Source organism: Berghia stephanieae, chromosome 2, assembly GCF_034508935.2.
Source record: "Berghia stephanieae isolate SIO BIC M18660-M18661 chromosome 2, UCSD_Bste_1.3, whole genome shotgun sequence".
In the NCBI taxonomy this organism is placed as follows: domain Eukaryota; kingdom Metazoa; phylum Mollusca; class Gastropoda; order Nudibranchia; family Aeolidiidae; genus Berghia; species Berghia stephanieae.
In genome coordinates, this window is record NC_088361.1 from 64,578,196 (window position 1) to 64,604,711 (window position 26,516).

The 26,516-nt window shown below is 37.6% G+C and overlaps 2 protein-coding genes across 3 annotated transcripts in view; one reads left to right on the forward strand and one right to left on the reverse strand.

Annotated features, from left to right (window-relative positions):
* The window catches only part of LOC144965339 (nucleolar protein 6-like), a 58,103-nt gene extending 50,231 nt beyond the window's left edge, over positions 1–7,872 (reverse strand). Inside the window, exon 1 of one of the 2 annotated variants that reach the window (XM_078900583.1) lies at positions 7,696–7,872. In XM_078900583.1, the coding sequence (XP_078756709.1) occupies positions 7,696–7,710 (15 nt within the window). In that variant the 5' untranslated portion in view covers positions 7,711–7,872. The remainder of the gene's footprint in view (positions 1–7,695) is intronic. The other variant, XM_078900584.1, reaches the window with a different exon arrangement.
* A 267-nt stretch (positions 7,873–8,139) lies between these two features.
* On the forward strand, positions 8,140–23,915 carry LOC144965343 (uncharacterized). The gene is made up of 2 exons (XM_078900587.1): positions 8,140–8,312; positions 23,420–23,915. The coding sequence occupies exons 1-2, from the start codon at positions 8,296–8,298 to the stop codon at positions 23,871–23,873; spliced, it is 471 nt and encodes a 156-aa protein (XP_078756713.1). The 5' UTR covers positions 8,140–8,295; the 3' UTR covers positions 23,874–23,915.
* The last annotated feature ends 2,601 nt before the right edge of the window (positions 23,916–26,516 follow it).

The window sequence follows — 26,516 nt, forward strand, 5'->3', positions numbered from 1 at the left end:
GTGGGTAAAAGGCGACAGAGTTCAAGTAGACACCGTTTCGTGACCTCGCCGACCCGAAAGCAGACGACACAACTAGCAACCGCAGAATGCGATGCATTGTTTATAGATATCTTCACATGAGCGGGAGTCTATTATTTTCAAATAATTCTAATTTAATAAGACATTAAGGAAATAAAGATTATACTCTTTGAAAGCTATCGGAATATACAAAAGATATGAGAGGGAAAAAAATCATGATTTTTTTTTTTGCTATTCGTATTCGACCACCAAAACTTTGATTTCTTCGATTTCACAATCTCATGTTCCTCGTTCCAATGCCGGTAAAATTTGAAATAACCAAATTGGTATACTTTTGGATTAAAAACAAATACTTTTGAAAATTATGTTACTCTAATGGTAAATGAATGCATTTGTTAAGTTGTATGCTATGAATAAATGATAAGTTTACTTCCGATTTCGATTTAAGCAACAGTGTAGGCTACATGTGTACTCGGTACCAATGACGTAGTCTGTGACCTTTTGACACCAAAGCAAAATGTCGTTGTGAAGGCGGCAAGTTTCATCACCACCGTGAATTTTTACACTATCTAAATTGCTGATACCTCAGCTCTTGTCGTGATGAGAAAGTGGTTCTATATCACAATTTAAACCTTAGAGCACGAACTTTTTTTCATTAAAAAATCATGCTTTCATCACTAATTAGCACAATTCGGGGGGTTTGTGTCCCTAATTCCCCTAGGTAATATTCGTCCCCACTCCGATCTCAAAAAGTCGTAATTAAAAAGCAAACAGAAATATTCAGGGAGCGACCAAATGGTCAGATAGAGGAGAAAAAAACAAACAATAATTATTTTTTAAAATAAAAACAATTTTAAGACATTCATGCCCAGAAACGGAACAAAAGGCCAAACATCTGCATGCCAATGTGATCGTTATGGATTAATCCTTCGTTGATTTTACTTCTATTCTAATACTGTGTAGTGTAACTGTAACAACTAGGCAGTTTTTAGTGAGCAGCAGCAGTGGAAGCCGTACTGGCAGTGACAAGCCGTACTGGCGGTGACACAATTTTTAGAACTTTGGAGTGAAATGCCTCATGATGATGATAATGACAATGAATATAGAGAGGTGGGCCTTTGGCCTACCAACCTCCGCTGAACGTCCAACTCGCCTTGAGCATGCGTTCACGTAAAATATAAAGATTTTTTTTAAAAACCTACCTCTGTTTCAAAAACTAGCATCTTTCAACTTGCTAAGAAACATTTGGATTTTTCAGAACTTTAGTTCGTCAAAAAATACCGGCCAATCTGATCCGTTGAGTCGAATGAAAACGAAATTTTGTTGTTTACACGGTTCAAAGGAAATGCCGTAAATAAGCATTCATGGACTTCCTGTGTTGTTTTTACAGTGTCACGCGATCATTTTGAGAAATTTGTCGTCTGCTACAAATAATTGGACCGGTGGGGGGTAGATATTTTCGTTGGAGCAGAAAAAAAGTGAGTATTATTTCTTGTACTTGTAGAGAGGCCTAGGGTCCAACAGCAGTCAAGTTGATTGAACGAAAGAAAAAAAGGCCTTTTTTATCCGCCGCCACCACCACCGTGAGAGTGGAGGGGGGGGGGGGGGGGGGTTGCATGAAGACGAAAGGGAGACGTGTCGCTTGGTGACCTTGGTGACGTAGAGCATATATCAACGATGCTGGCAGGTGTTCTTAACCCCTTAACAGCGAAGCAAATTTTTTGCTTTCAGATAATAGTTTGCTTTTATCTTTATCATTGTTAACAAGGAATACAGCGTTTCCACCAAGAGAGCAGTCAGACTATCGCAACTCGGACTTCAATTGTCTATAATCGTTTTGCCGTTACTTGTCTTTTGATGAAAGAAGATTTGGTGTTAGGTCAAAGATCGAATTTCGCCGCTAAAGGTTGCATTGCTACTGGGTTTGCTCTCTTCCCCCCCCCCCCATCATTTTTTTTCTTCTTTTTTTTACAACTTAGTATTGTTGATTGCTATTTCCTTTTTTATGATTAGCAAGTGCCGTAGGAGTCTCACAGGATGCAGGAGTACTGCAATTAACCCTTTGCCAGTGACTCTGATTTTTTTGTTTTCAAATAATAGTCTCCATTTATGTTATTTTTTAACGCAGAAAAAAAAAACGTTTCCACCATAAGAGCAGTAAGAATATTGATAAAAAGCGTTTTGAGCACATTGGGTGGATATTGCCCTATATAAAAGCTCATGTTTTTAAATTGTATTTTGTTTTTTATCTTTTGATGAAAACGGTAAGATTTTATTTTTGGTCCAAGTAAGATTAGACCTGTAAATGAGCTCCATAAAAATTGACTGAAACTCGACAAACTGAAGATTCAATTATTTTTAAAAAAATAAGGGCATCATTGGAGAGCAGAGTGAAAAATACAATACATTAAAATGGTGGGTGTTATTTCTTACTGGAAGTATGACTGCCATAATTTGATGTAGAAGGAATGCTAAATAAGCATGTCATTCATATAGGTAAAGATGACTTCATCAAAGTCATATTCCTGCCTCTGGAATTTTTTTGACATAGTCAGAAAAATAATCACCATTATCATCTTTAACTTCTAGCCATGACCAATTGAATTTATTCCTCACATCTTTATCGATGCTCGACAAGTCTGAATTGAATTGCGATCCACGAACAGCTCAGCCATTGTGAGAACATTAGAATAATGTAGCAATGAGCAAACTTGATTTTCAATCAGTAAATGACAGAAAAAAAAAACGTAAATAAATATGACTTCAGGCCAATACACCGAATTATTAAGTAGAAGTGAATTATCAAGAAGAAACTTCGGCAGGCATAGCGGAAAAATTCAAAGAATCGAAATGAAGGTAAATCGCCACAAAACAGCAAGCTCGCTTGGGCTTGAGCAAAACAATGCCAGAAAACGTCCTGATTTGCACGGGAATTAATTAGGCTACTTACCATTGTTCCTTATAATCAGGTACTCAATCAGTGAAGAAATGATCAACCAGTTTGTTTACAACGTGAGGCAATCGAAATGTGCTTGTAGCAATCTATCCTAACTTTCGATTTGAAGGTGTCTACATAACGTACTTCTGGCATTCGCAATTTACTTAATCATAGTTTTGAGACTCGCCAGGTAAATGTGGTCAATTTTGGCTTAGATGAAACAGTGAAATTTATCGCTCGGTGGCTTGGTTAAAATTGGCTACAGTTGGGATCATGGCGGGTTTGGAAAGTGAAAAAATAATTTAACGAAGGATGTGTGAAAATACCCAGGGAAGTGTTCAGACACGCCTTTTATAAAAAGCGTCGCTTAGTCTTGGCAATATATACATCGTTAATATAAACGGTCCCCATGAGCTATGCGTAGCGCTGTGGAACACTCCTAATTACTTTACGGTCATGGACTACGATTTGTGAATTCTTTCTTTTTTTATTTATTTATTTCTTTCTTTCCTTTTTTTAAATATTTGAATTTGACAAATTGACTGATTTCAGTTAATTGACTGAGAATTTACAGGTCTATAAGATTGATATTCGCTGTTAAAAGGTTAAGTTGTTTTGTTTTTTTTCCAGGTTTTTGTTCTTTTCAAATGCCTAGTGAGAGAGAAAAAACAAAACAATCATACATGTTTCTGCAAACAGCAGAACGTTTTCATTTTACAATGAGATGGGAAGGGGAAGGGATAACACTATGACAAGAGAGAGAGAGAGAGAGAGAGAGAGAGAGAGAGAGAGAGAGAGAGAGAGAGAGAGAGAGAGAGAGAGGAGAGGGGCGGGGGAATGGGGGGGGGGGGGGGGAGTAAGGGGGAATGGGAAAAGATGAAAGAAACAATGGGTTGCCTGATGACGGAGATCAAAGGATTGTTACAGCGGTGTTCACGGTGCGTACTTCGTGAAATTTTAACCTTTTACAGTGACACTAATTTTTTCTCCAGATTGCTTATGCAGAATAAATCGTTTCCACCAAGAGAGCAGTAGTAGTAGTAAGAATTTCGACTCGGGCTTCAATTAAACTATAAATCGCAAAGCTTGTCTTTTAATGATAACATTAAGACTAAGATCTGGAGTTTGGGGAGTGTAAGATGGAATCTCGCCAATAATGGTTAAAATTGTTTTGATTTTTAAAAACTTAACACACACACACACACGAGCGCGCGCGGTCACGACAGCCAGGACCATCTATTGCTTGTGTAAACCAGTTTACGTGTACGTAGATCCTGAGGCGAGATGCCCCGTTACCGTGTACGCAGGCACCCCCCCCCCCCCCCAAAAAAAAGAGACACACACACACTCACACACGCAGTCTCGCATCCGCTAAACTAATTTTAATTTTGCGCACCAATTTTTACTGCACTAATGCACCAAATTGCATACCTATCTATGGACACTTTTTTCCGTAGGTATCTTTTTCTCAATAAACTTTTTTAAAAACCTTGGGCGGCACCATTGGAACCAGACGTAAATACACACGATTTCGCGAGGAATTAATCATGTAAATATTTCAAACACAACTTTTGAAATTCATCAAGGATTGTCTAGAGAGCCTCGCCTTTGGCCGACCAACCTCCGCTGCACGTCCAACTCGCCTTGAGCATGCATTCACGTAAAATATAAAGATTTTAAAAAAAAACCTACCTCTGTTTCAAAAACTAGCATCTTTCAACTTTCTAAGAAACATTTTGATTTTTCAGAACTTTAGTTCGTTAAAAAAATACCGGCCAATCTGACCCGTTGAGTCGAATGAAAACGAAATTTTGTTGTTTACACGGTTCAAAGGAAATGCCGTAAATAAGCTTTCATGGACTTCCTGTGTTGTTTTTATAGTGTCACGTGACCGTTTTGAGAAATTTGTCGTCTGCTACAAATAATTAGACCGGTAGGGGGTAGATATTTTCGTTGGAGCAGAGAAAAAGTGAGTATTATTTCTTGGACTTGTAGAGAGGCCTAGGGTCCACCAGCAGACCAGTTGATTGAATGAAAGAGAAAAAGGCCTTTTTTACCCGCCGCCACCACCACCTTGAAAGAGTGGAGGGGGGGGGGGGGGGGGGGGGGGGTGCATGCCGACGAAAGGGAGACGTGTCGATTGGTGACCTTGGTGACGTTGAGCATCTCAAGGATGCTGGCAGTTGCAGTTGCAGGTGTTCTTAACCCTTAACAGCGAAGCTAATTTTTTGCTTTTAGATAGTAGTTTGCTTTTATCTTTATTATTGTTAACGGGGAATACAGCGTTTCCACCAAGAGAGTGGTCAGACTATCGCAACTCGGACTTCAATTGTCTATAATAGTTTTGCCGTTACTTGTCTTTTGATGATAGAAGATTTGGTGTTAGGTCAAAGATCGAATTTCGCCGCTAAAAGGTTGCATTGCTACTGGGTTTGCTTCCCCCCCCCCCCCCACCCACTTTTTTTTTCTTCTTTTTTTTTTCACCTTAATATTGTTGATTGCTGCTATTTCCTTTTTTATGATTAGCAAGTGCCGTAGGAGTCTCACAGGATGCAGGAGTACTGCAATTAACCCTTTGCCAGTGACACTGATTTTTTTGTTTTTCAAATAATAGTCTTCATTTATATTATTTTTTAACGCAGAAAAAAAAACGTTTCCACCATAAGAGCAGTAAGAATATTGATAAAAAGCGCTTTGAGCACGTTGGGTGGATATTGCTCTATATAAAAGCTCAAGTTTTTAAATTGTAATTTGTTTTTTGTCTTTTGATGAAAACGGTAATTTTTTATTTTTGGTCCAAGTAAGATTGATATTCGCCTTTAAAAGGTTAAGTTGTTTTGTTTTTTCAGGTTTTTTTTGTTTTGTTTTTCAAATGCGGATACGCTGCTTCTTCTTTTTTTTTCCTCAACTGGCAAGCTATCGCTGTACTTACCCGCATGGCTTGCACACACAAAAGGATACATCTAGGTCACAAAACCTTACATCCAGGTCACAAAATCAGACAACTAGGTCACACCTCAAGACATCTCTGTTTCGTTTGTTCCAAGATAGCAAAACAAACCAGACGTCTTGGAGTTCGAAAGCGCTTTCCATAAAATATTTGGTATTTGCAAGACCCCAGAAACCAATTCCCTATACAGCTCTTGTGCACGGTTACTTATGACCTTGATTTCTTTCGTACCCACCCCAAAATCCCACTTATTGTGTGTTATAGGCAGAACATAATAAATAGCTGGGCTGCCACGTGCGTGACTAAATTGGCCAAAGAGAGAATCTATACTTTGGCATTAGACACCAATTACCTGATGTCTTGGTTTTTAATCCTAGCCGAGTGAGAGAGAAACAATCATACATGTATCTGCAAACAGCAGAACGTTTTCAATTTTCATTGAGATGGGAAGGGATAACACTATGATAAGAAAGAAAGAGAGAGAGAGAGAGAGAGAGAGAGAGAGAGAGAGAGAGAGAGAGAGAGAGAGAGAGAGAGAGATGGGCGGGGGGATGGGGGGAGAGAAAGGGGGAATGGGAAAAGAGGAAAGAAACAATGGGTTGCCTGATGACGTAGATCAAAGGATTGTTACAGCGGTGTTCACGGAGCGTACTTCGTGAAATTTTAACCTTTTACAGTGACACTGATTTTTTTCTCCAGATTGCTTATGCAGAATAAATCGTTTCCACCAAGAGAGCAGTAGTAAGAGTATATTTCGACTCGGACTTCAATTAAACTATAAATCGCAAAGCTTGTCTTTTAATGATAACATTAAGACTAAGATCTGGAGTTTGGGGAGTGTAAGATGGAATCTCGCCATTAATGGTTAAAATTGTTTTGATTAAACAAAAACAACTCACACACACACACACACACACGAGCGCGCGCGGTCACGACAGCGAGGACCATCACTGACAGAATGTTGCAACGGTAAACCGGTTTACGTGTACATAGATCCTGAGGCTAGATGCCCCGTTACCGTGTACGTAGGCACTCCCCCCCAAAAAAAAGGAAGAAAGAAAGAGACACACACACACATACTCACACACACACACACACACAGTCTCGCATCCTCTACGAACTAATTTTGCGCACAAATTTTTAATGCACTTATGCACCAAATTGCATACCTATCTAGGGACACTTTTTTCCGTATCTTTTTCTCAATAAACTTTTTAAAAAACCTTTGTTTTGCGCGGCAGGCGGCTGGCACTAGGGGGCACCAACCATTGAATCAGACGAAAATAACACACGATTTAGCGAGGAATGAATCATGAAAATATTTAGGATATAATTTCAAACACAACTTTTGATATTCATCAAAGATTGTCTAGTACCGAATGTTTTTTTATAGAAAACAAATGTATCTTCAAATCTAAACTGCTTTTGACGGTAAGCGGTAAGTTTTTTATTTATTTTTCTGTCCAAACGAATTATTTGTCCTGGTATAGAAGCTAAGTATTGGTAACACCGGCGCAGCTCTCTAGTATCGAATGTTTTTCGATAGAAAACAAATGCATCTTCAAATCTAGACTGCTTTTGACGGTAAGCGGTAAGTTTTTTAATTATTTTTCTGTCCAAACGAATGATTTGTCCTGGTATAGAAGCTAAGTATTGGTAACACCGGCTCACCTCTCTCGACTAAAACTAAAAGTAAAAGTGAAAGAAAGAGTGACAGTTGATTTTGACACTACCCGTGCCCGTACCCCAGGCTAATTTTAGTTTTAGTGAATTAATAATATCATCTCACCTGATTGCGCTTCATTTTTTGTTCTACTTATACAAATATACATAAACGGAAATCTTCGAATTCTTTACAAAACACAAGAAAGATTCTTTAGTGAAATGTGAAATGGAGTAAAAACAGAATCCAAACAGAATTGAAAAGCATGGTAGTCTTCGATGCTTTATTTACAACTGCAAAAATGACTTCCGGATATTTTAATCAATTATAGAATCTGGTATCGAAAATAACCCTAAAACTAAAGCTTGAAAAATGTCTTAAAGTGTGATCGCATGATTTAGTTATGATACAAATTATTTATTGTTGACGACATTCTTTGCCTTCAGAGAACAAAATATGGTAATGAGGAAAGAATCTCCAAGATAATATTTCGGGTCAGCTTTGAAGATGAAATCGATTCTGCCAAACTCAGGGGTGATCTTTTCTATTTGAAAATGAAATAAGCTCAACTTTCTTTCATTTTCGTTTTCCCGACTGCCCTTGGCCCTTGGACGATGCATAGATTGTTTTGACAATCATCGAAAACTTATAGAGCAGATCATTCAGTTAAATGATTGACAAATATCTCCAGGTTGTGCACAGTTGAGCTTACTCATACTTGCAAAAATGTTTTCATTCACGCGGTGAGGATCCTTTTAAGTTAAAATGTAACTAGAGTAGATATGTATTTGTTAGAGTAGGCACTTGCAAAAATAGTGATATCGGTATTAATTTAGCGTAGAAAAATAAAGGGGAGTGAAACGCTCTATCTCAACTAGTTAAAAAGTTATGACCTTTTATGTTGTGAAAAATCTCTATAGAAGCTTATAGTTATAGGATAATATGTGACCAAAAAAACACAGCAACCCAATGGATAATCAATCATAATCAAGTATAATTCAGAAACGGCTTCAGATACAACTTTGAAATTTTTACATGTGGTAATTCAACATCTCTGTAATACATTGCAAACAGAAAAATAATTATTTATTGAGAGATAAAGGTATAGTTTAGAGCTGAAACAGCTGATATCAAGGAAAAATAGATCACGACATGCAAATGAATGACCTATTGGAATTTTGGAAAAGTCGACAATTAAATATTTATTCACTTGTAGATAGACCAAATACACCACTGAATCGGCGTCATTTAGTTATTCACTTTGAACTTTTCAAAATGAAAATAGACCTCATAAAAGCAGAGATATGGACTGATAAATGTTTGAGGTGGTGTATTAGTCGTTTAAAATGATCGAAAATAGGTGATTTTAATAGGTACTTTGGTAAAAAATTCAAATTGGATTGAGCTCAATGAAACCTATAACTATATCATTTTAAAGTGCTTTTCAACACGATTCTAATGATACCAAAATTGTGAAAATCAGATAAGCCGAAGAAAAGTTATGTTAGTTTAAAGGCTGAAAAATGGTCTTCTATTTGCCTTTGTTATTTACCGACGGACTTTGTGACCTGAAAAGTGTTGCATTTCCGGTAGTAACCACCATTTGGATTTCAAAACTGGTCTAAAATGGCCGCTAATATTTGCAATGATTTTGCTGGAACGAATTTCATGGATGCGGTATACAACTTTGCCCTGAATTTAATTTTATATAAAAGTTAAGATGTTAAATAAACGAGCCAGCATGAAATTTTGATTTACCAAGTTCTAATCTTTTCATTATCCAAAGCTAAATTATACCCTATTTTATCCATAATCAAAAGTTATACTAAATTGTCATTGATTTTAAAATAAACTACACCAAACGATAGAGTAATTTCTCCTGAAGAAAATAAGACATCAATCATTAAAATCCACCCATAAACAAAAAATCTATGGAACTTTTTCTGAGACCCATCACTCAAAAGTAAAAAAAATCGGGTCACAACCACTAGCCCATTTATCGGCTCCCTGCTGGAGGGCCAAATGGACGTTTATCAAAGTACCTAATTTTAAAAACTTCCGCTCCCCCGTTCCCCTAAATTGGACAGACGTCCGTCAAAGGATGAAAAACGTCAAAATCAACAGTGAAAAATCAATCGGAAAAAAAAGGAAGAGAATTGTAAATTATAAAATGAATGCATGGACATGAAAACGCCAATTAATTAAATAATTTATAACAAAAATAACTTCCATAAATGGAATATATTGTAAGATATAAAGATGTAAAGTTTTGATGTGGATTGACGAAGTTATCTCAAACGCAGCAGACGACAGGAAGTGAATCAGTATAAGAAAATGGCAGCTTCTGTAAACAATCGAGGCCAATAACTGTTTTTTGGGGAGCTCTAACTTTTGAGTGCAAACATATTTTGCTCTGAAATTTTTAGAGAAGCTACTTTAATATGTATCTCAGAAGGACTTGTTTTTATTAAGAAGGACCATCTCTGGTTTAAAAGTTATAAGCGTTTAAACACATATACTCTCTTTACACAAAGATTTCTCAAAATCATGATATAAAAAGATAATAATATTAGCATCATTGTATGTAGGATTTTATGCCCTTTCAATGATATATAATACATGCCATTTCATTCCACTGAGAAAGAAGAATGAACATTTTAAAATCACTCCTAAATTTTTTCCCCTCAAAAACGGAAACAGAAATCCTCGCCTGTTTTCAACTCGCGAGAGCTACTTCTTGCAAGTGCCTAGTTAGAGTTCGCTGTGAGTGATAAAATGAAAATTCGTTACTCCCAGACAAAAATATTTGAAACTCCGCTCTTTTAAACAATTATTCACATTCCAGAATATGGAATGTTTCCAGATGCACATAGAAATAAGGAAAGTTAATAAAATATCTATAAAAACATAATATTAACCAACATTAAATCAGTTGTTGCCCCGTGTGGCGTGTGTGGTGTCCGGGGTCCCTCAACTGAGAGGGTCAAGATTAGCCCAACGCCAAGCCAGCGTGTCGTAAAAGGCGACTCATGGTGTGTTATTCCCCCATCTTTGAGTCACCTGGTCCTCCAGGTTGGGGGTTGGCAAAGGGTTAACACCCCTTTCCGTTAAACTCAAACCGTTGCAGAATCGCAGAAGACAAACCAAATCCTTTTTTTAGCTTGGGCGACCGAAGAGTTTCTGGAATGACAGAATTTATGAAGGACAACAGACAAAGCCGAAAGGACTCTGCTGACCCGATGACGTCTTCGCCAAACAAGCAGCTTCGAATTGCGTCGTGGAACGTTCGAACCATGTATGAAGCAGGAGAAACCTCTCAAGTTGTGACTGAGATGAGAAGATACAGGCTGCATATACAACCACCACCATCACCACCTATACATCATCATTACCACTACTATTACTAAAACCACCACCACCACATTATCATCACTACCACGACTACTACAACCACCACCACATCATCATCACTACCACTACTACTACAACCACCATTACCACATCATCATCACCACCACTACTACAACCACCACCACATCATTATCATCACGACCACAACTACCACAACCACTATACCACCACCACATCATCATCACTATAACTACTACTTCAACCACCACCACCACCATATCATCATCACTACCACTACATACTACTACAACAACAACCACTATCACATCTTCATCATCACTACTATTACTACAACCACCAACACCAAATAATCCTCACTACCACCAGTACTACAATCTCTACCATTAGGTTTTGGCGCTTTACTTCATTTGAAATAAGGAAACTTTGGGATTGTATTTGGCAATGTGTTTATGTATCATAATATAATTCTAATCAGTTATCTATTTAGATTTAGAACTATACAATATGTAAACGCAATGCCAAATGCCATTCCAATTCCATTTTCTTGTGTGCGGAAATTCCTCTTTCGGCATTGAAATTCCTACGAGTGGTGTCTGAAACTCCTGTGATTGTGATCCAAATTTAAAGTTGGCGTCTCTGCTACATATATACACAATATGCGTCGACTTCGAAGTGGGTGTCATGGCTGAATGGTTTAGTCATCTGCCCTGGAAGTTTTACTAGACTTGACGTTGTGGGTTCAAATCCTGGTTCCGCCACCTTTTTTTTTTTTTAATTAAATTCCGTCTTCTTTTGACAGAACGTTGCAAGGGATAAATGTCCCATCCGTCCTCCCCCCACCTCTTTTTTTTTTGAGCGAGTCTATTCTTTTCTCCTTTTTGTTTGGCCTTTTGTTCCGTTTCTGAGCATGAATTTTTTAAAATTGTTTTAATTTTTTTAAAATAATTATTGTTTGATTTTTTCTCCTTTATCTGACCATTTGGTCGCTCTCTGTTTGTTTGCTTTTTAATTATTTATTCTTTTTAGACACTTTTTGAGATCAGAATGGGGACGAATATGACAATTTGCTAGAAACTAGAAAGAAACAGAGAGTGAGAGTTTAAAAAAAAAAAAGAGGTGGAGGGAGGATGGATGGGACATTTAATTTTATTTTTTATGTTTGGAAAGGGGGGGGGGGGGGAGGATGTTCACTATTTCTTTTTTATTTTTCTTGTGTGGAACACAAGAGAGTGCTATGCATTTGTATTGCTGATTTTTTTTTCATTATGGAACAGTTTTTCATAGTCAATTTTTAAAGGTTTTTAAATTGAGAATTCAGCAGGTACTCTTTTATGAGGCCACAACCCTCTCTCTCGCCTCTCTGTTCGTTATAGTAGGTGACAGCCTCTCCACTTCGCCACCTTTTCTCATTTGTATCATGCATGCACACACAAATGTCCCCTACTCACACACACATACATGCACACCCTGCACTACTTCAAAAAGTGACTCGTTTGTTCGTTATAGTAGGTGATGATTAGGCAGTTCCTCATCACTATCATCTTCTTCCATGTCCTCAGTAAGTTGTGATGTTGATGATACACTTTATGATTTGTCCGTCAGTCATGTCAGATCTGACTTTCACATCCGTATCAACTGTCCATCAAAAACTTGGCTTTATCTTATTGAAAACAGTGACCTTTGTATGCCCAAGTTACGGGGTTTAGACTAGTGTTTATCGGGTTGTGTAAACTAACCAGTCACACATCATTGATACCTGTTGATTATTGCACTCCCACTGCATCCCTTCATTGATTGAGGAGGCGGGTTCAATGATTGGAGTAGACAGACAAATATGTTACCTACCTCACCTTAATTGGATGTGACAAAGCATTTTTAATTGGATTACACACCAACCGTTTGTCCATTTGAATTGAACTAGAGTAGGTGGACAAATGATGTCGGTCTGTATGATCATCGATAAATTCTCTAGATTGTAATGGCTTGTTTCCAGACTAAGTGTGGACCTGAACACACGAATTTCTGGATTGCAGTCTACAATTAAAGAAGAAAAAAATATGTCCCAGGCGACCTCTGCAGATAAGAGACGTCTGGATTGTGAAGTTCTGGATTAGAGAGACCTGACTGTATAAATAGTTTTCTTTTATTTCAACTTTTAAAATATTTTGACCACAATGATCAAAGATTGCTATTGGTGACTGTACTCTGTTATAGTAATAGTTATTATGTTTGTCTTGAATTGTCTTGATTTCATTTTATTGTCTCTTTACAAATTTTTATAGTATTTTCAAATTCACTGTAGTGTTCAAATAACGTGATATCCACATCAATGTTTGCTCTTTATTTGGGGCCCCAGGGAGGAGAATTCTTCATTAATGCAAATCTCTGTATATTTAGGATTAAAAATTAAAATAAGGGGTTATTTGCCATTATTGACCAAATGCATGGTGTGCTAGTGCTAGAGCATTTTGAAATTAGTCATCCCATGAAAAGGTCAAAAAGCTTGAATATTCAGGGAACTGTTGAGAGTTAACACAACTGAAAGCAGGATAAATAAGCTCCAATTGCATGGACAATATGGCCCTGAAGGACCACAATTCATATTGTAATTAGAAGCATCAATTGTCATGTATTGAGTCCATGGCAACAAGGTTGTATTAAATCATCAACTACTGCAGGGTAGAATTGAAATTCATTTTGGTTGTGTGGTCATTTTACTTCAGTCTTGATTTCATTCTAGACAATGTTTTAATGGTTCTCACTAGCTAGCCTGTCTGTCGCTCTCAACTCTCTCTATTAGATTTATTATTGTCTCCCGAATGACATTGGTCTGAATATTGAAAAGATACAGCCCACTCCGTTTAATCAAACACCCTCAAGAGTTCAGGTTAGTGTGTCGATTTAAGCGGAGAAGCAAAAAATAGCATCTAAGTACCAGCTTTCATGTGCCATTTATGTAGGAACTTCTGAGTTTTCTGCGGGCTAGGAACTGTCACGTTCTAGACATGGCCTCATTTGAATAATTTTTATTTATGTTTTTTTTTTTTTTTTGTCTTTTTAAAAAATCTTTTCTTTTTCGTGTATTATCGACAACTAAATGGGACATTATTATTTGTTAGAACAGTAATTGCAAAGCGTTGATTACTTTCTATTCTGCGCAAGCTGTTTATAAACCTTTGTCTCCAATCTCGCCAATGTGGATCATCTGCCAGGCGTTCTTCTTGGATGAAATGGCGTAGTTTATTTACCATGTCAAGTTTTCAGTGTTTGTCAGGGGTGGTGTGTCACATTCCGATGACTCATCCTCATCTTCATTATCTAGGCATTGTCTTTTATGTGGCTGAACGGCGTCCAATGGTTCCTGAGATGTCAGTTTACCACTGATGGGTATATTGTTGTCCATTGTTACGAATTGATTGAATGCTGTGGCCGAAAAGTTGTGTGGAACGGGAACAGCGTCTTTGATTTCTTATGGTTGTTGGTTGTCAGTCCAATCAAGGTGTAACGATTAAGCGGAGATGGTGTGCGATTAAGTAGAGAGAAAAAATCTGTTATTCAGGAATGTGTAGTGTATAAGTGGAGTGAACGGTATAATATCATTTAAATCCTTTCGAGCTGAAGTTCCTTTACTTATTTTTCCACAACATGTAGCACCAGGTATGCTAGATTTTGCCTCGCTTTGTCTCAACTTTGGAAAACGCCCATGCCAACTGACTTAGGTGTAAATATCGTAGGTCGGTCAATTAAGCATTTTCATTAGCTGTGACTACGGGTTTCATTTGTCAGAATGCAACCATTTTTAATATTATTCATTGGACCAGAAATTTGTCTTGACTGTCAGTTTGAAGGTGGCGATTACCACCATATTGATGTCTTGATACAGGATTTTTACAAAAATGTATGTCGTTTTGATGAGTTAAAAAAAAAAAATTACTAATGATATGTAGGCAGTGATGCCAAAACTCCGGTTTCACCGGAAAAAACTCCGGTCTGGAGCAAAAAATTCCGGGCTCCGGGCAACTTCTGTCAAATTCCGGTGAGGTCAATTTGTTACAAGGATACCTTCCCCCCACCCCCAATCACCAAATCTTCATCACTGCCTCTAGTATTACAACCATCATCACTACCACTACTACTGCAACCACCACCACATCATCATCAGTACTACAACCACCACCACCTCTACATCATCATCACTACCACTACCACAACTACTATCACTATTACAACCACCACCACATCATCATCACTACCAGTACTACTACAACCACCACCACCACATCATCATCACTACAACTACTACAACCAAATCGTCATCACTACCACTACTACTGCAACCACCACTACCACATCATCATCAATACCACTACTACTACAACCACCAGCATCACATCATCACCACCACTACTACTACAATCACCACTACCACATCATCTCGACCTCTACTAATACAACCACCACCACCACATCATCATCACTACCACTACTACTACAACCACCACCAACACCATTACATCGTCATTACCACTACTACTACAACCACCAACACCACATCATCATTACCACTACTACAACCACCACCACCACATCATCACTACCACTACTACTTACTACTACAACCACCACCGCTACTACTACAACCACCACATCATCATCAGTACCACAACTACTACTACAACCACCACCACCACCACATCATCATCACTACCACTACCACAACTACCATCACTATTACAACCACCACCACATCATCATCACTACCACTACTACTACAACCACCACAACATCATCATCACTACTACTACTACAACCACCACAACCAAATCGTCATCACTACCACTACTACTGCAACCACCACTACCACATCATCATCAATACCACTACTACTACAACCACCAGTATCACATCATCACTACCACTACTACTACAATCACCACTACCACATCATCATCACGACCTCTACTACTACAACCATCACCACCACCAGCACATCATCATCACTACCACTACTACTACAACCACCACCACCATTACATCGTCATTGCCACTACTACTACAACCACCACCATCACATCATCATTACCACTACTACTACAACCACCACCACATCATCACTACCACTTCTACTACAACCACCACCACCACCACATCACCATTACCGCTACTACTACAACCACAACCACCACCACATCATCACTACCACTACTACTGCAACCACCACCACCATATCATCATCACTGCAACTACCACTACTACTACAACCACCACTACAACATCACTACCACTACTACTACAACCACCACCACCACATCATCACTAGCACTACTACTACAACCACCACCGCCACATCATCATTACCACTACTACTACTACTACAACCACCACCACCACATCATCACTAGCACTGCTACTACAACCACCACCACCATTACATCATCACTACCACTACTACTGCAACCAGCACCACCACATCATCATCACTGCAACTACCACTACTACTACAACCACCACCACCACTACTACTACAAGTACCACCACCACTTCATCTTCATCACTACCACCACCACTGTTACTACAACCACCACCACCACATCATCATCACTACCACTACTACTACAACCGCCATCACCACCGCATCATCATCACTACAACAACTACTACTACTACAACAACCACCACTTCATCATCATCATCACTACCACTACTACTACAACCATCAGCACCACATCATTATCATGAGCACTACTACTACAACCACCACCACCACCACATCATCACTACCACTACAACCACCACATCATCATTACCACTACTACTACAACCACCACCACCACCACCACATTATCATCACTACCATTTGTACTACAACCACCAGCACATCAACAACACTACCACGACTAATACAACCACCACCACATCACAACTACTACTTCAACCACCACCACCACCATATCATCATCACTACCACTACAACTACAACCACTATCAGATCTTCATCATCACTACTGCTATTACTACAACCACCAACACCACATTACCACCAGTAGTACAATCTCTACCATTAGGTTTTGGCCCTTTACTTCATTTGAAATAAGGAAACTTTGGGATTGTATTTGGCATTGTGTTTATGTATCATTATGTAATTCTAATGTTATCTATTTAGAACTATACATTATGTAAACACAATATCAAATACCATTCGAATTCCTTTTACTTGTGTGCGGAAATTCCTCTTTCGGCATTGAAATTCCTACGAGTGGTGTCTGAAACTCCTGTGAGCCAAATTTAAAGTTGGCGTCTCTGTATGTAGGGTAAAAAAAATCAGGACTTGGATCGATGTCACTGTAATGGATGTCGATATAGTCTATGGGCTACTGGCCTTCAACTTTTTTTAATGTCATCAAACTTGTAGAATATGCTTTTTTATTACACCCAATTGAATGGTTAATGGTATAAAATCACTAACAGTAAAATTGTCAAAAAATCAAAGATTAAAAAGAAAATTATAGCGCTTTCCGCTGTTTTAATTTCTTTAGAGCACTTGATTTGTTTAAACGAAAATACTAAAGCAGATTTTGACAATTTGTCAATTAAAATTCATCACACATTCATCCTTTTAAGATTTGGAAAAGATTTCTCAGCATTAGAATTTATAGATCAGATTTTATGAGCACTTATGTACACCCTACCCCTAATGGAAAGGGGCGTAACCCAAAGAACAAAAAGTCATTAAAAAGTAGATAACAATGCATAGAAATATTGAAAACATGTGACAATTTTATAAGCATTGTTCTTACTAAGTAAGAAGAGATATTTGTCTGTTTTATGTCTTCATGCACTCAGAGGTTAGGTCCTTTTACTTTTAGTTGATATTTAACATGCAATATAACTGTTCTAATGTGAACCTATTCTTGAATACATCCACAAAATTTATATATGTCAGTGACTACTCCAAAATACGTATAAATTTAAACTATGATATTGTTGAAATGTAAAGCATAACTGAGCCTTATTTTCCTATGCAGTATTCAGTCATCATTGTCACTTGATTCACACTCTGACTCGTCAAACAGGTCTTCTAAATCATGATCTATTTCATCATCTGTGTCACTTCCGTTGTCCTCGTCATCAGCTTCATCCCTTGTAGAATTGTTCTCTTCATCACCCACTGCACTGTTGTCATGTAGGATGTCCATAAGTTGTTGAGGAACCAAATTAGTGTACCAGTCAATTGAGAGCATGCCATCGGGACTAAGAATCCAACTGTGACCTGAAGGATTAGGGATTTCTGGATAGGCAATATGAGCTTGTCTCCAAATCATTGCTTGATAATTTTCTCTCATAATGTGCATCTGCAGAACCTGTCGACAAGGTGGTAGAAGAATTATGTCTAATCCATGAAAGCTGGATATGGGGATTGTCCTTTCAAGAAATACTTTTGTCTGACGAGATCATACCTCAGTTTATTGACGCTTGTATAATTTGGTTTGCCGTAGATGTAACACACAAATCTTTCAAGTCGACGCGCAAACTTTCAGACAATTTTTCCTTTTGACCAAGTTCTGTAAATGCTGAAGAAAATTCAATGTTCTTTAAAAGTAAAGTGAATGGTTTTTTCTTTCCTTTCTGGACAAATGCACTAACAGAGTCACATCCGGTGAAAGCATAAAAACCTAAAATGCTCTCTAATATTTCTGTCTTGATGTTCTGACATAGTGACTGCATATGAATTATTCTCTGTTTGTCTGAGTTTCCTGTGTCAAAGTATAGTTGATGCTTGAATTTGACGCAATTCGATAAAAGTAATAAAAATACATCTGTGTCTGGTGAGCGGACGATGATATCATTATGTTCTGTCTCTGCCATAATATCAGCGTAAATGCTGTGATGAATAATAAGAGTATCAGCTTCTTCTTGGTTAGTTGAAAGATATGGCACAGGCGATTCTGTTACCTCACCATCTCGACTTGTTATAATGAAACACGAATTGTCACATGCAAAGAATATTTCCCTTTGTTGCAAGAGGTTTGCATAGCTGTCTAGTTGCCATTCTTGTGGTAGAAATTGTGCGAACTGCTTTTTGTTATCATCATTCTTCAAAAATTCTTTCCAGCTCTTTGGCAGTGTCATGGAAGGGCCCGCAATTGTGTCTGTGTGATTCTCCTCTTCTCATTCGTTCTATTGATTTTATCGAAACATTTCTATAGTTGTCGGTAACAAAATGAAGTTTAGTTACTTTTGACAGACATGTGAAGATTTTGTAAGCAATTTCTCCCAATGTTTCAGGAATTTGTATTTAACTATGAAATAGAGCATTGCCATCAATGATGTATGTCATATCTTCATTTCTTTCTATGGCTTTGACTGCAGCTCCCTCCTCTAGCTTATGCATCAAGACTGATTTGTCGGTTTTTATTAGCATGCCATCAGCTGTTGCTATTGACCAGGGAACAGGTCCTATGGGATACTCCATTACTTTTTGAAGGTCTATGTTATTCTCCTGAGAAAGCATTACAAGTTGGCTGAGTATATTTCTTTGAGCAGTAATTTTTACTTCTTGTTTCTTTGAAGTTCTCAAAAGGGCTGTTTTTGAAAGTGAACCAAGAGTCTGTTTGTTATTTCGTTTTATGGGCGTATGAAAGGATGTTGTTTTTTCAACAAGTCGCTCTCGAATAAAATGTTGGTATTGTTTGCTGCGATCTTCCTGGACTGTCAGAAGATCCCTTTCAACTTTGTCAGTCGCCTGTAATCCCGACCCAAGAGAGTTGTGTTTCCAGCCATTTCAAACGGATTTGCGAATGATTTAATTGATTCGATAACCTGTTTAATAGATTTTTTTATTTGGGACGTTTGGCTGTCTTTATGGGAATCTTCATAAGAGTCAAGACCAATTTGCTCTTGGAATAATGCTATAAATGAAGCTCGGTTATGTTGTGTAATGCACCACCTCTGGTACGCAGCTTGATTTTGACTGAAGCCAATGATACCTCCTCGACATTTGGCTTGTCGATTTATTGTTTGCTCAATTGTCAAATCAACAGCAACCCTTGATCGGCAGACACTGAAACCTATGTTTTTTATCAATTGCTTTGCACCAGGATGAGATGTATCTAAATTCAAAGCAAGTTGATGTAGGCTGTAAGATAACGAGCATAATTTGGTTGGTCCATGCTAAAGAAGAGCGGACACATCTTTTCAAGATTAACGATGTGTAGATCAAGATCGTTGGTTTTAGTAGCTCATAATAAGTGAAGAACGTTCCAGATAAAGTCACAGTATTGGAGCCAGAACTTGGCTGTTTTACCAAGATTTCCATTGCGAACATCTTGTTTGAATTTAAAGAACTCTTCAGCAATCTCTTGAACAGCAACATCGTTTCCATAAGCCTTATTGTCAAAAAGATTATTCTTCATCTCCTTTCTGGCTTTCTCTAACAATTGGCCGTACTGACTTGTGGTTTGAAATGTACAAAAAAGCAATCTCTCCAATGCCTCCAGCACAGTTTTATGAACCAGTAAAGATCTGTTGTAATGCTTTCCTTTTAAAACACTGTCAATGGAACCTGATGCACATATTTTTGAGTCAATAACGATTTCTTCAAAGCCACTACCATGTAGAATCTTCACTATAGCATTTAGGTATGCATTGATGATGTGGAACACTCCCATATGAATAATCACGTCACTGAAGAGAGGTTGATTCTGCCACACAAGAGAATATGCTATTTTGGCCACTGCAAGATCGAAAGTAATAAAGGTGAAATCTTAATGTAAATCTCTACTGCTTCTCTATGAAATTTGTATCACTTCCTGAACTGTTGCATGTTCTGTAATAGGCTGTTTGAGAGGTACCATATAGTCAACAATTGAAAGTGTAGTGCAGCTGTCGGTACTTTTGCTCAGCCATCTGCACCAGCTTGGTATACTTTGGCCATCATCATTCATCTCACTTCTAGCTAGGATCCATTTAAAATTTGACAACTTTACTTCAAAAGGAACTTCCATTTGTGAGGATATAGTGTGGGTAAGGAGATTCGGTGTAACTGTTTTAGGTTTTAGAAAGCAAGGCGCCAACTGTTGGTGAATTGGTTTGATTGAGCGCTTCTTGGTTCTCTCAATCTGAAGAGTTTCCTCTGGGATGTGCGGCGAATCTCTAATTTCTTGAATAACGATTCCATGTGTTGAATGAGTAGTTCCTGAACCAGAAGGAGTTTCCTCATTGAGATCAAAGTTATCCCAACAAAACTGTGTCACAATGTTGTTGTTGAGCATGATAGAAGGCGGAAGAATTCTGGACGTTGCTTGAAATGCTGTCACACATGGCGGTCTCTAATTCTAAAAGATACGAGTTTGATACAGCGTGGCCACAACGATTGAGAAAATTGATCAATTTTGAGCTGCCAGTTAGATGTCTCAATGACATGCCAAGAAGAATGTGTTTTGGCATTTTCCACTTGCCTTTTGTGATGTTGTAACTAATGTCTTGTGCGGTAGAGTTGGTACGTCGTTTACATCTTTCTGAATTGGGTTTACCGTCTTTTGAGTACAGAGTGTTTAGAAATTTTGAAAGCAAACTTGGATAACAATTGGTGGAATTCAAATCCTTACTCGATGGTGGCCATGGCATCTTACTACTTTCCTGAAAACTATTGATCACGCACCTGCGGAGTATCATTGCTGCTTCAACAATAGTTTGCTCATCCGTCGTAGCATTTTCAAATGCAACACCAACTGCCCTTCCAGTTGGAACATCAGAATATACAAGATCGCCTGCACCTTCATATCTCTGCCAAAATTTTATCTTGGACTTGAAAAATGATATTAACTTTCTTTTTAGTTTGTCAACTTTATAATTGGGATTGTAGTACTCATGGAAATTTGATTGCATATAGGTACAATAGATTTCAAGACATCCTTACAATATGTGCTCTTTGAATTATAGTGTCCTCCACATATTTGCAAATATGATCAAACGATTTATTGTGAGCCTTTTCCACTTCAGCTTGAGAAGTTTTTCTTTCTTCAAATTGTTTTTCTTCTTCGTTTGATTGAAAGTTTGGTGCATGACGGGAGATTTTGCGGGTATATGCCTTTCTACAACTTTCATGATACCTCAATTCTCTTGCTACTAGGTCAATATTCTGAACTTTACCTTTCAAGCACGAATCATCCTTTCTCTCTACTGCATCTTTAATAGACAACTCAGCTGTTTTTGGTTATACATTTCACTAATGGATCTTTGTGTTTGCGACTTCCATATATCCATTTGTCTTTTTTATCACAAAACAAACATTGCACAGGAAAAAGAATTTTAGTAGTCTCTGTTTTTCTTCTTTTGGAACCGGAGCCGCCAGCACCATCTTTAGAATGTGTATCAGATGATTGTCTTTTCTTAATATTTCTCAGGTTGATGAATGCATTATAACAATAGTCGTGATAACCATGCTTGGGTATTCTTTCACAGATGTACAGTTGTCTTTCTTGATCATTCTCTGTTTCAAATCTTATTATTTTTATCTCTTGTATTTTTGTCCATCTTTTCAAGGTTATTGGTTTAATCTGGTCAAAATGTTCATGATTTAAGCTGTGAACAATACATATTCTTTCACTGGATTGTTCTTCACATTTTTTCTTAATCGCACTTTTTGGAGTTGATTTAAGTTTGACTGTTAATGTCATTTTGCAATATCCTTATTTAGGCTTCAATTTTTGATTTATTTACATCTTAAAAAGAGGAAAATAACTATTGTTGAAATCTTAGAGGCAATTAATTTGATATGTAATATGTGCACCTTATCCACATTTTGAAATTTGACATGTTTATGTCGGATTTACAAATTTTATGGGGGTGGGTAAACTAAAAAGCTCATAAAACATAAAATATAGATCTTCTTACAAAAATAAAACAATCACACAACAGCTGAAGGATTCAGAAAGTTTTTCAAAGTATTTTGGAGACAATATCTACCTTAGAATTTTTGCTATCGCCAGATTAATGCATCTCAAAATGTGAAAATGCTTGAAAATAACGCCTTATTTTACTTTTTTTCTGCTCTTTTTTCCAAAATTGCAAAGAGATTGCACATTGTTTTGACTTCACATACATACCAATCAAATAGAACCATTTCCGGGTCAAAATATGAATTATGTAAAAAGTTGCAGCCAATTTTCCGAAACAACCATTTTTCATGGCTATAGGGTGGTTATTTGGCCATATCTTCTTAAAGTGCTTCTAGAATCGGGCAAACTTTTTTTCCTATGACCACCTATCAACCTTCTATGAAAAAAACATAGCGGCATAAAATCCCCGAGGGGGGGGGGGGGGGGGGGGGAGGAGGTTGACCCCCGGTAGCCCACGGTAGTGTGTTGCACTTTGTATAATTATTGTTTGATTTCTCTGCCATTGATTTTAGTTTTTACTGTATAATTATTCACTGTAAGTTATCTTTATCTTTCTTTCTTTTTTTTTTCCCCAACAGACACATTCTTCAGTCTCTATACAAGCCATTGCAATGCTTAGACAACGCAGCAAGGGGTTTTTGCATCAATTCAGCAACAGTGTGTCATAAACAATCTATAATACAAACTCAGACTCATCATAATCAATCATTCTCATTTGGTATCAGCCCGTTGTTTAAAAACAATAACATAGTCTCTAATTCAAATGTACAATGTGTCAGGAGTCATGGGAGAATGCACTATAAACCAAGGGCTTGGAAGCGTTACAACAAACACAATATTGAAAGAAGATTGATCTCTCCTGGGGGCATTGAAGTGCTATGGAGACGTGTTCTCAAAGGCAGACATAATCTCGCAGTATATGAAAGGATTTTACCGAATACCGTTGATGGCAAAATTCTTGCACAGCACCAGACAAGGTTTAAGAAGCACCCTTTAACAAGGCAGAAATTGCCTAAGCCTGGATTATTTTAAATACAAAAAAAAATTAAAAAATACATCAATTCACTTTTCTCATTTCTTGTTGTTTTATTTTTATAATTTGTTTTGTTTTTAATGTATTCTCATTTCTGTTATTATTATTGTCTCCCGAAAATAGCAATGATTAGGAATACGACTCAAAACAGAAGGAACATAGGCTACTAAATTGGCCTGAAGACTGGCTCTGCGAGGACATAGACGTGAGAAATGCAGCGTTTTATCGGGGGTACTCAAGGAACTGTCCAAACATTCATTAACGACTTAGGTAGAAACATATCAACTCATACCAAGCTGCATCATTCTCGAAATAATAGGCTGCCATTGGCGAACAGTTGCCGTGGAAAACACCGGAGAATAGGAGGAGAGAGAAACGCCTCCAAATTCTCCATAGAACAGTATATTCCAACAAACAGCAGTACCTCTACCACAATATTTTATAAAACAACAATGTACATTCACAAGTAATTATCATACCGGTAGCAGTAAGTTAACAATTCCAACACACAGAACCAACATATAAAAACAGTTTTCCCCCATGAACCACCAATGAATGGAACACTCTCCCACCAGAAATCCTGGCACAATTTCCATATATGAAGGAATTTTTTTAAAGGCTATTGGTTTATCCTTGAACGCCTTGCCCAATGTTAATCTTTTTCTTTGATTTTTATAGGGAGCAGAGTTGAAGAAGGGAGTGGGGGGGGGGGGGGGGGGGGGGCACTTCACTGTTTTCATGACTTTCTTGGCTTCTTTCCCTTTCCTTATATCGTTCTTTCTCATTCTTCTTCATAATTTCACACTTAACTTTTCTTTGTTCCCTATTTCGGGTTGTCTCTCGATCCTTCTCTATCTATTCCTCTCTTTCGCTGTCTACTCACTATCAATCTATTTATATCTATCTCCTCAGTCACTTTCAGTCTTCCTCTCTCATTTTATCTACCTTTACCTTTACATATTTTACTCTCTCTCTTTCTCTCTCTCTCTCTCTCTCTCTCTCTCTCTCTCTCTCTCTCTCTCTCTCTCTCTCTCTATATATATATATATATATATATATATATATATATATATATATATATATATATATATATATATTATATATATATATATATATATATATATATATATATATATATATATATATATATATTTATATATATATATATATATATATATATTTATATATAAACACATAAAGGCAGGCGACAGAGGCTAAAAATATACATATATAGGCAGAGCTGCCAAGTGTCACGGAAATAGTGTGCTTGCCACGGACACACGGAAATGGCCTAAAAAGCCACGGAAGTGGTGCTAGTCTATTTGCAGTGATGTCCAATTAATATTATATTTTAGGAAGGTCAATGACCGATGCATTATTATATACTTAGGGTCAATGACCTGAGTTATTGGTAGTATTATTGTCCACACTGGGCTCAATAACCAATGTATCGGTAGTATTATTATGTGGTGTGGACTACTCTTCCTATTTAATTTTCGCAGTGTGTGTGTGTATGCCACCTTAGTGTGTGTTGGGTTGAGTGGGGGGGGGGGGGGGGGGGTCCTTCAGGGCTAAATCCATCCATTCAATGCCTTGCTCTAAGACTGTCAGGGCCTATGTCCTCTATTATTATTTGACCCCCCCCCCCCCCCTCCCCCCGTTTTAGTCACTAATCGATCAGTAATGTTTTACAAATACTGTATCATTTGAATACTTTTGTGCCATTACCACACAGACCGTCTATAACTATAACTGTCATATATGAGGAAATAGGTGAGAAATGATAGTTTTAAGAGTTCTTATATGCTAATATAGTTATTAATAGTACGTATGAGTTCATTAACAATTGTCTAGATGAAGTTGTCTGTAGGTCTAAATAGACTTATGCGTCACTGAAGTGCCGATGAAATGAATGTCAATTGTCCCCCAAACGGATTTTGGCAAGTTGGCAGCTCTGTATAGGAGTGCCAATCGGTGAGCAAACTCGGGACCTATTTTCAAGGTCAAGGTGAGTTCGATGCGACCTGTTGGTTCTAAAATAGTCATGATGATGATGATAATAATAATAATAATGATAGTAATAATATAAAATAATAATAATAGTAATAAACATAACTTATTCTTCGAGTGCGTGACAGAGGAGTGCAGAGACACGAAGAAAACACAGAAGGCGCTGGCTACCATTGTGTTGGGCGTCGATCCGAGTTTGCTGTATCTGATCGGGACAGAGCCAGAATCAGCCAAAGAGGTCTGGCAAACACTCGAAAAACAATTTTAAAAGGATAGTTGGCTAAACAAGTTGTCACTAAAGAAGAGACTTTATAACTATAACATGAGGTTAACAAACAATAACGTGAATGGTCATATAAAAGAAATGACTGAAACATTTCAATCGTTATCGCTTCTGGGATGTAAAGTCGAAGATGAAGAAAAAGTATGTTTACTTTTATCCAGCCTTCTGAAGCAATATGACTGTCATCTGCATTTTTTGCGGCCGCAAATATCAGGGCGATCCGCAAATTTTGGCAAATTTCCCAAAATTGGCAAATCGTGGCAAATTTTGGGAAAATTGGCAAATCGCGTGGCAAATTTTGGAGAAAAAAAGAAGCGAACACAAAATAACGAAAAAAAAAAGGTGCGAA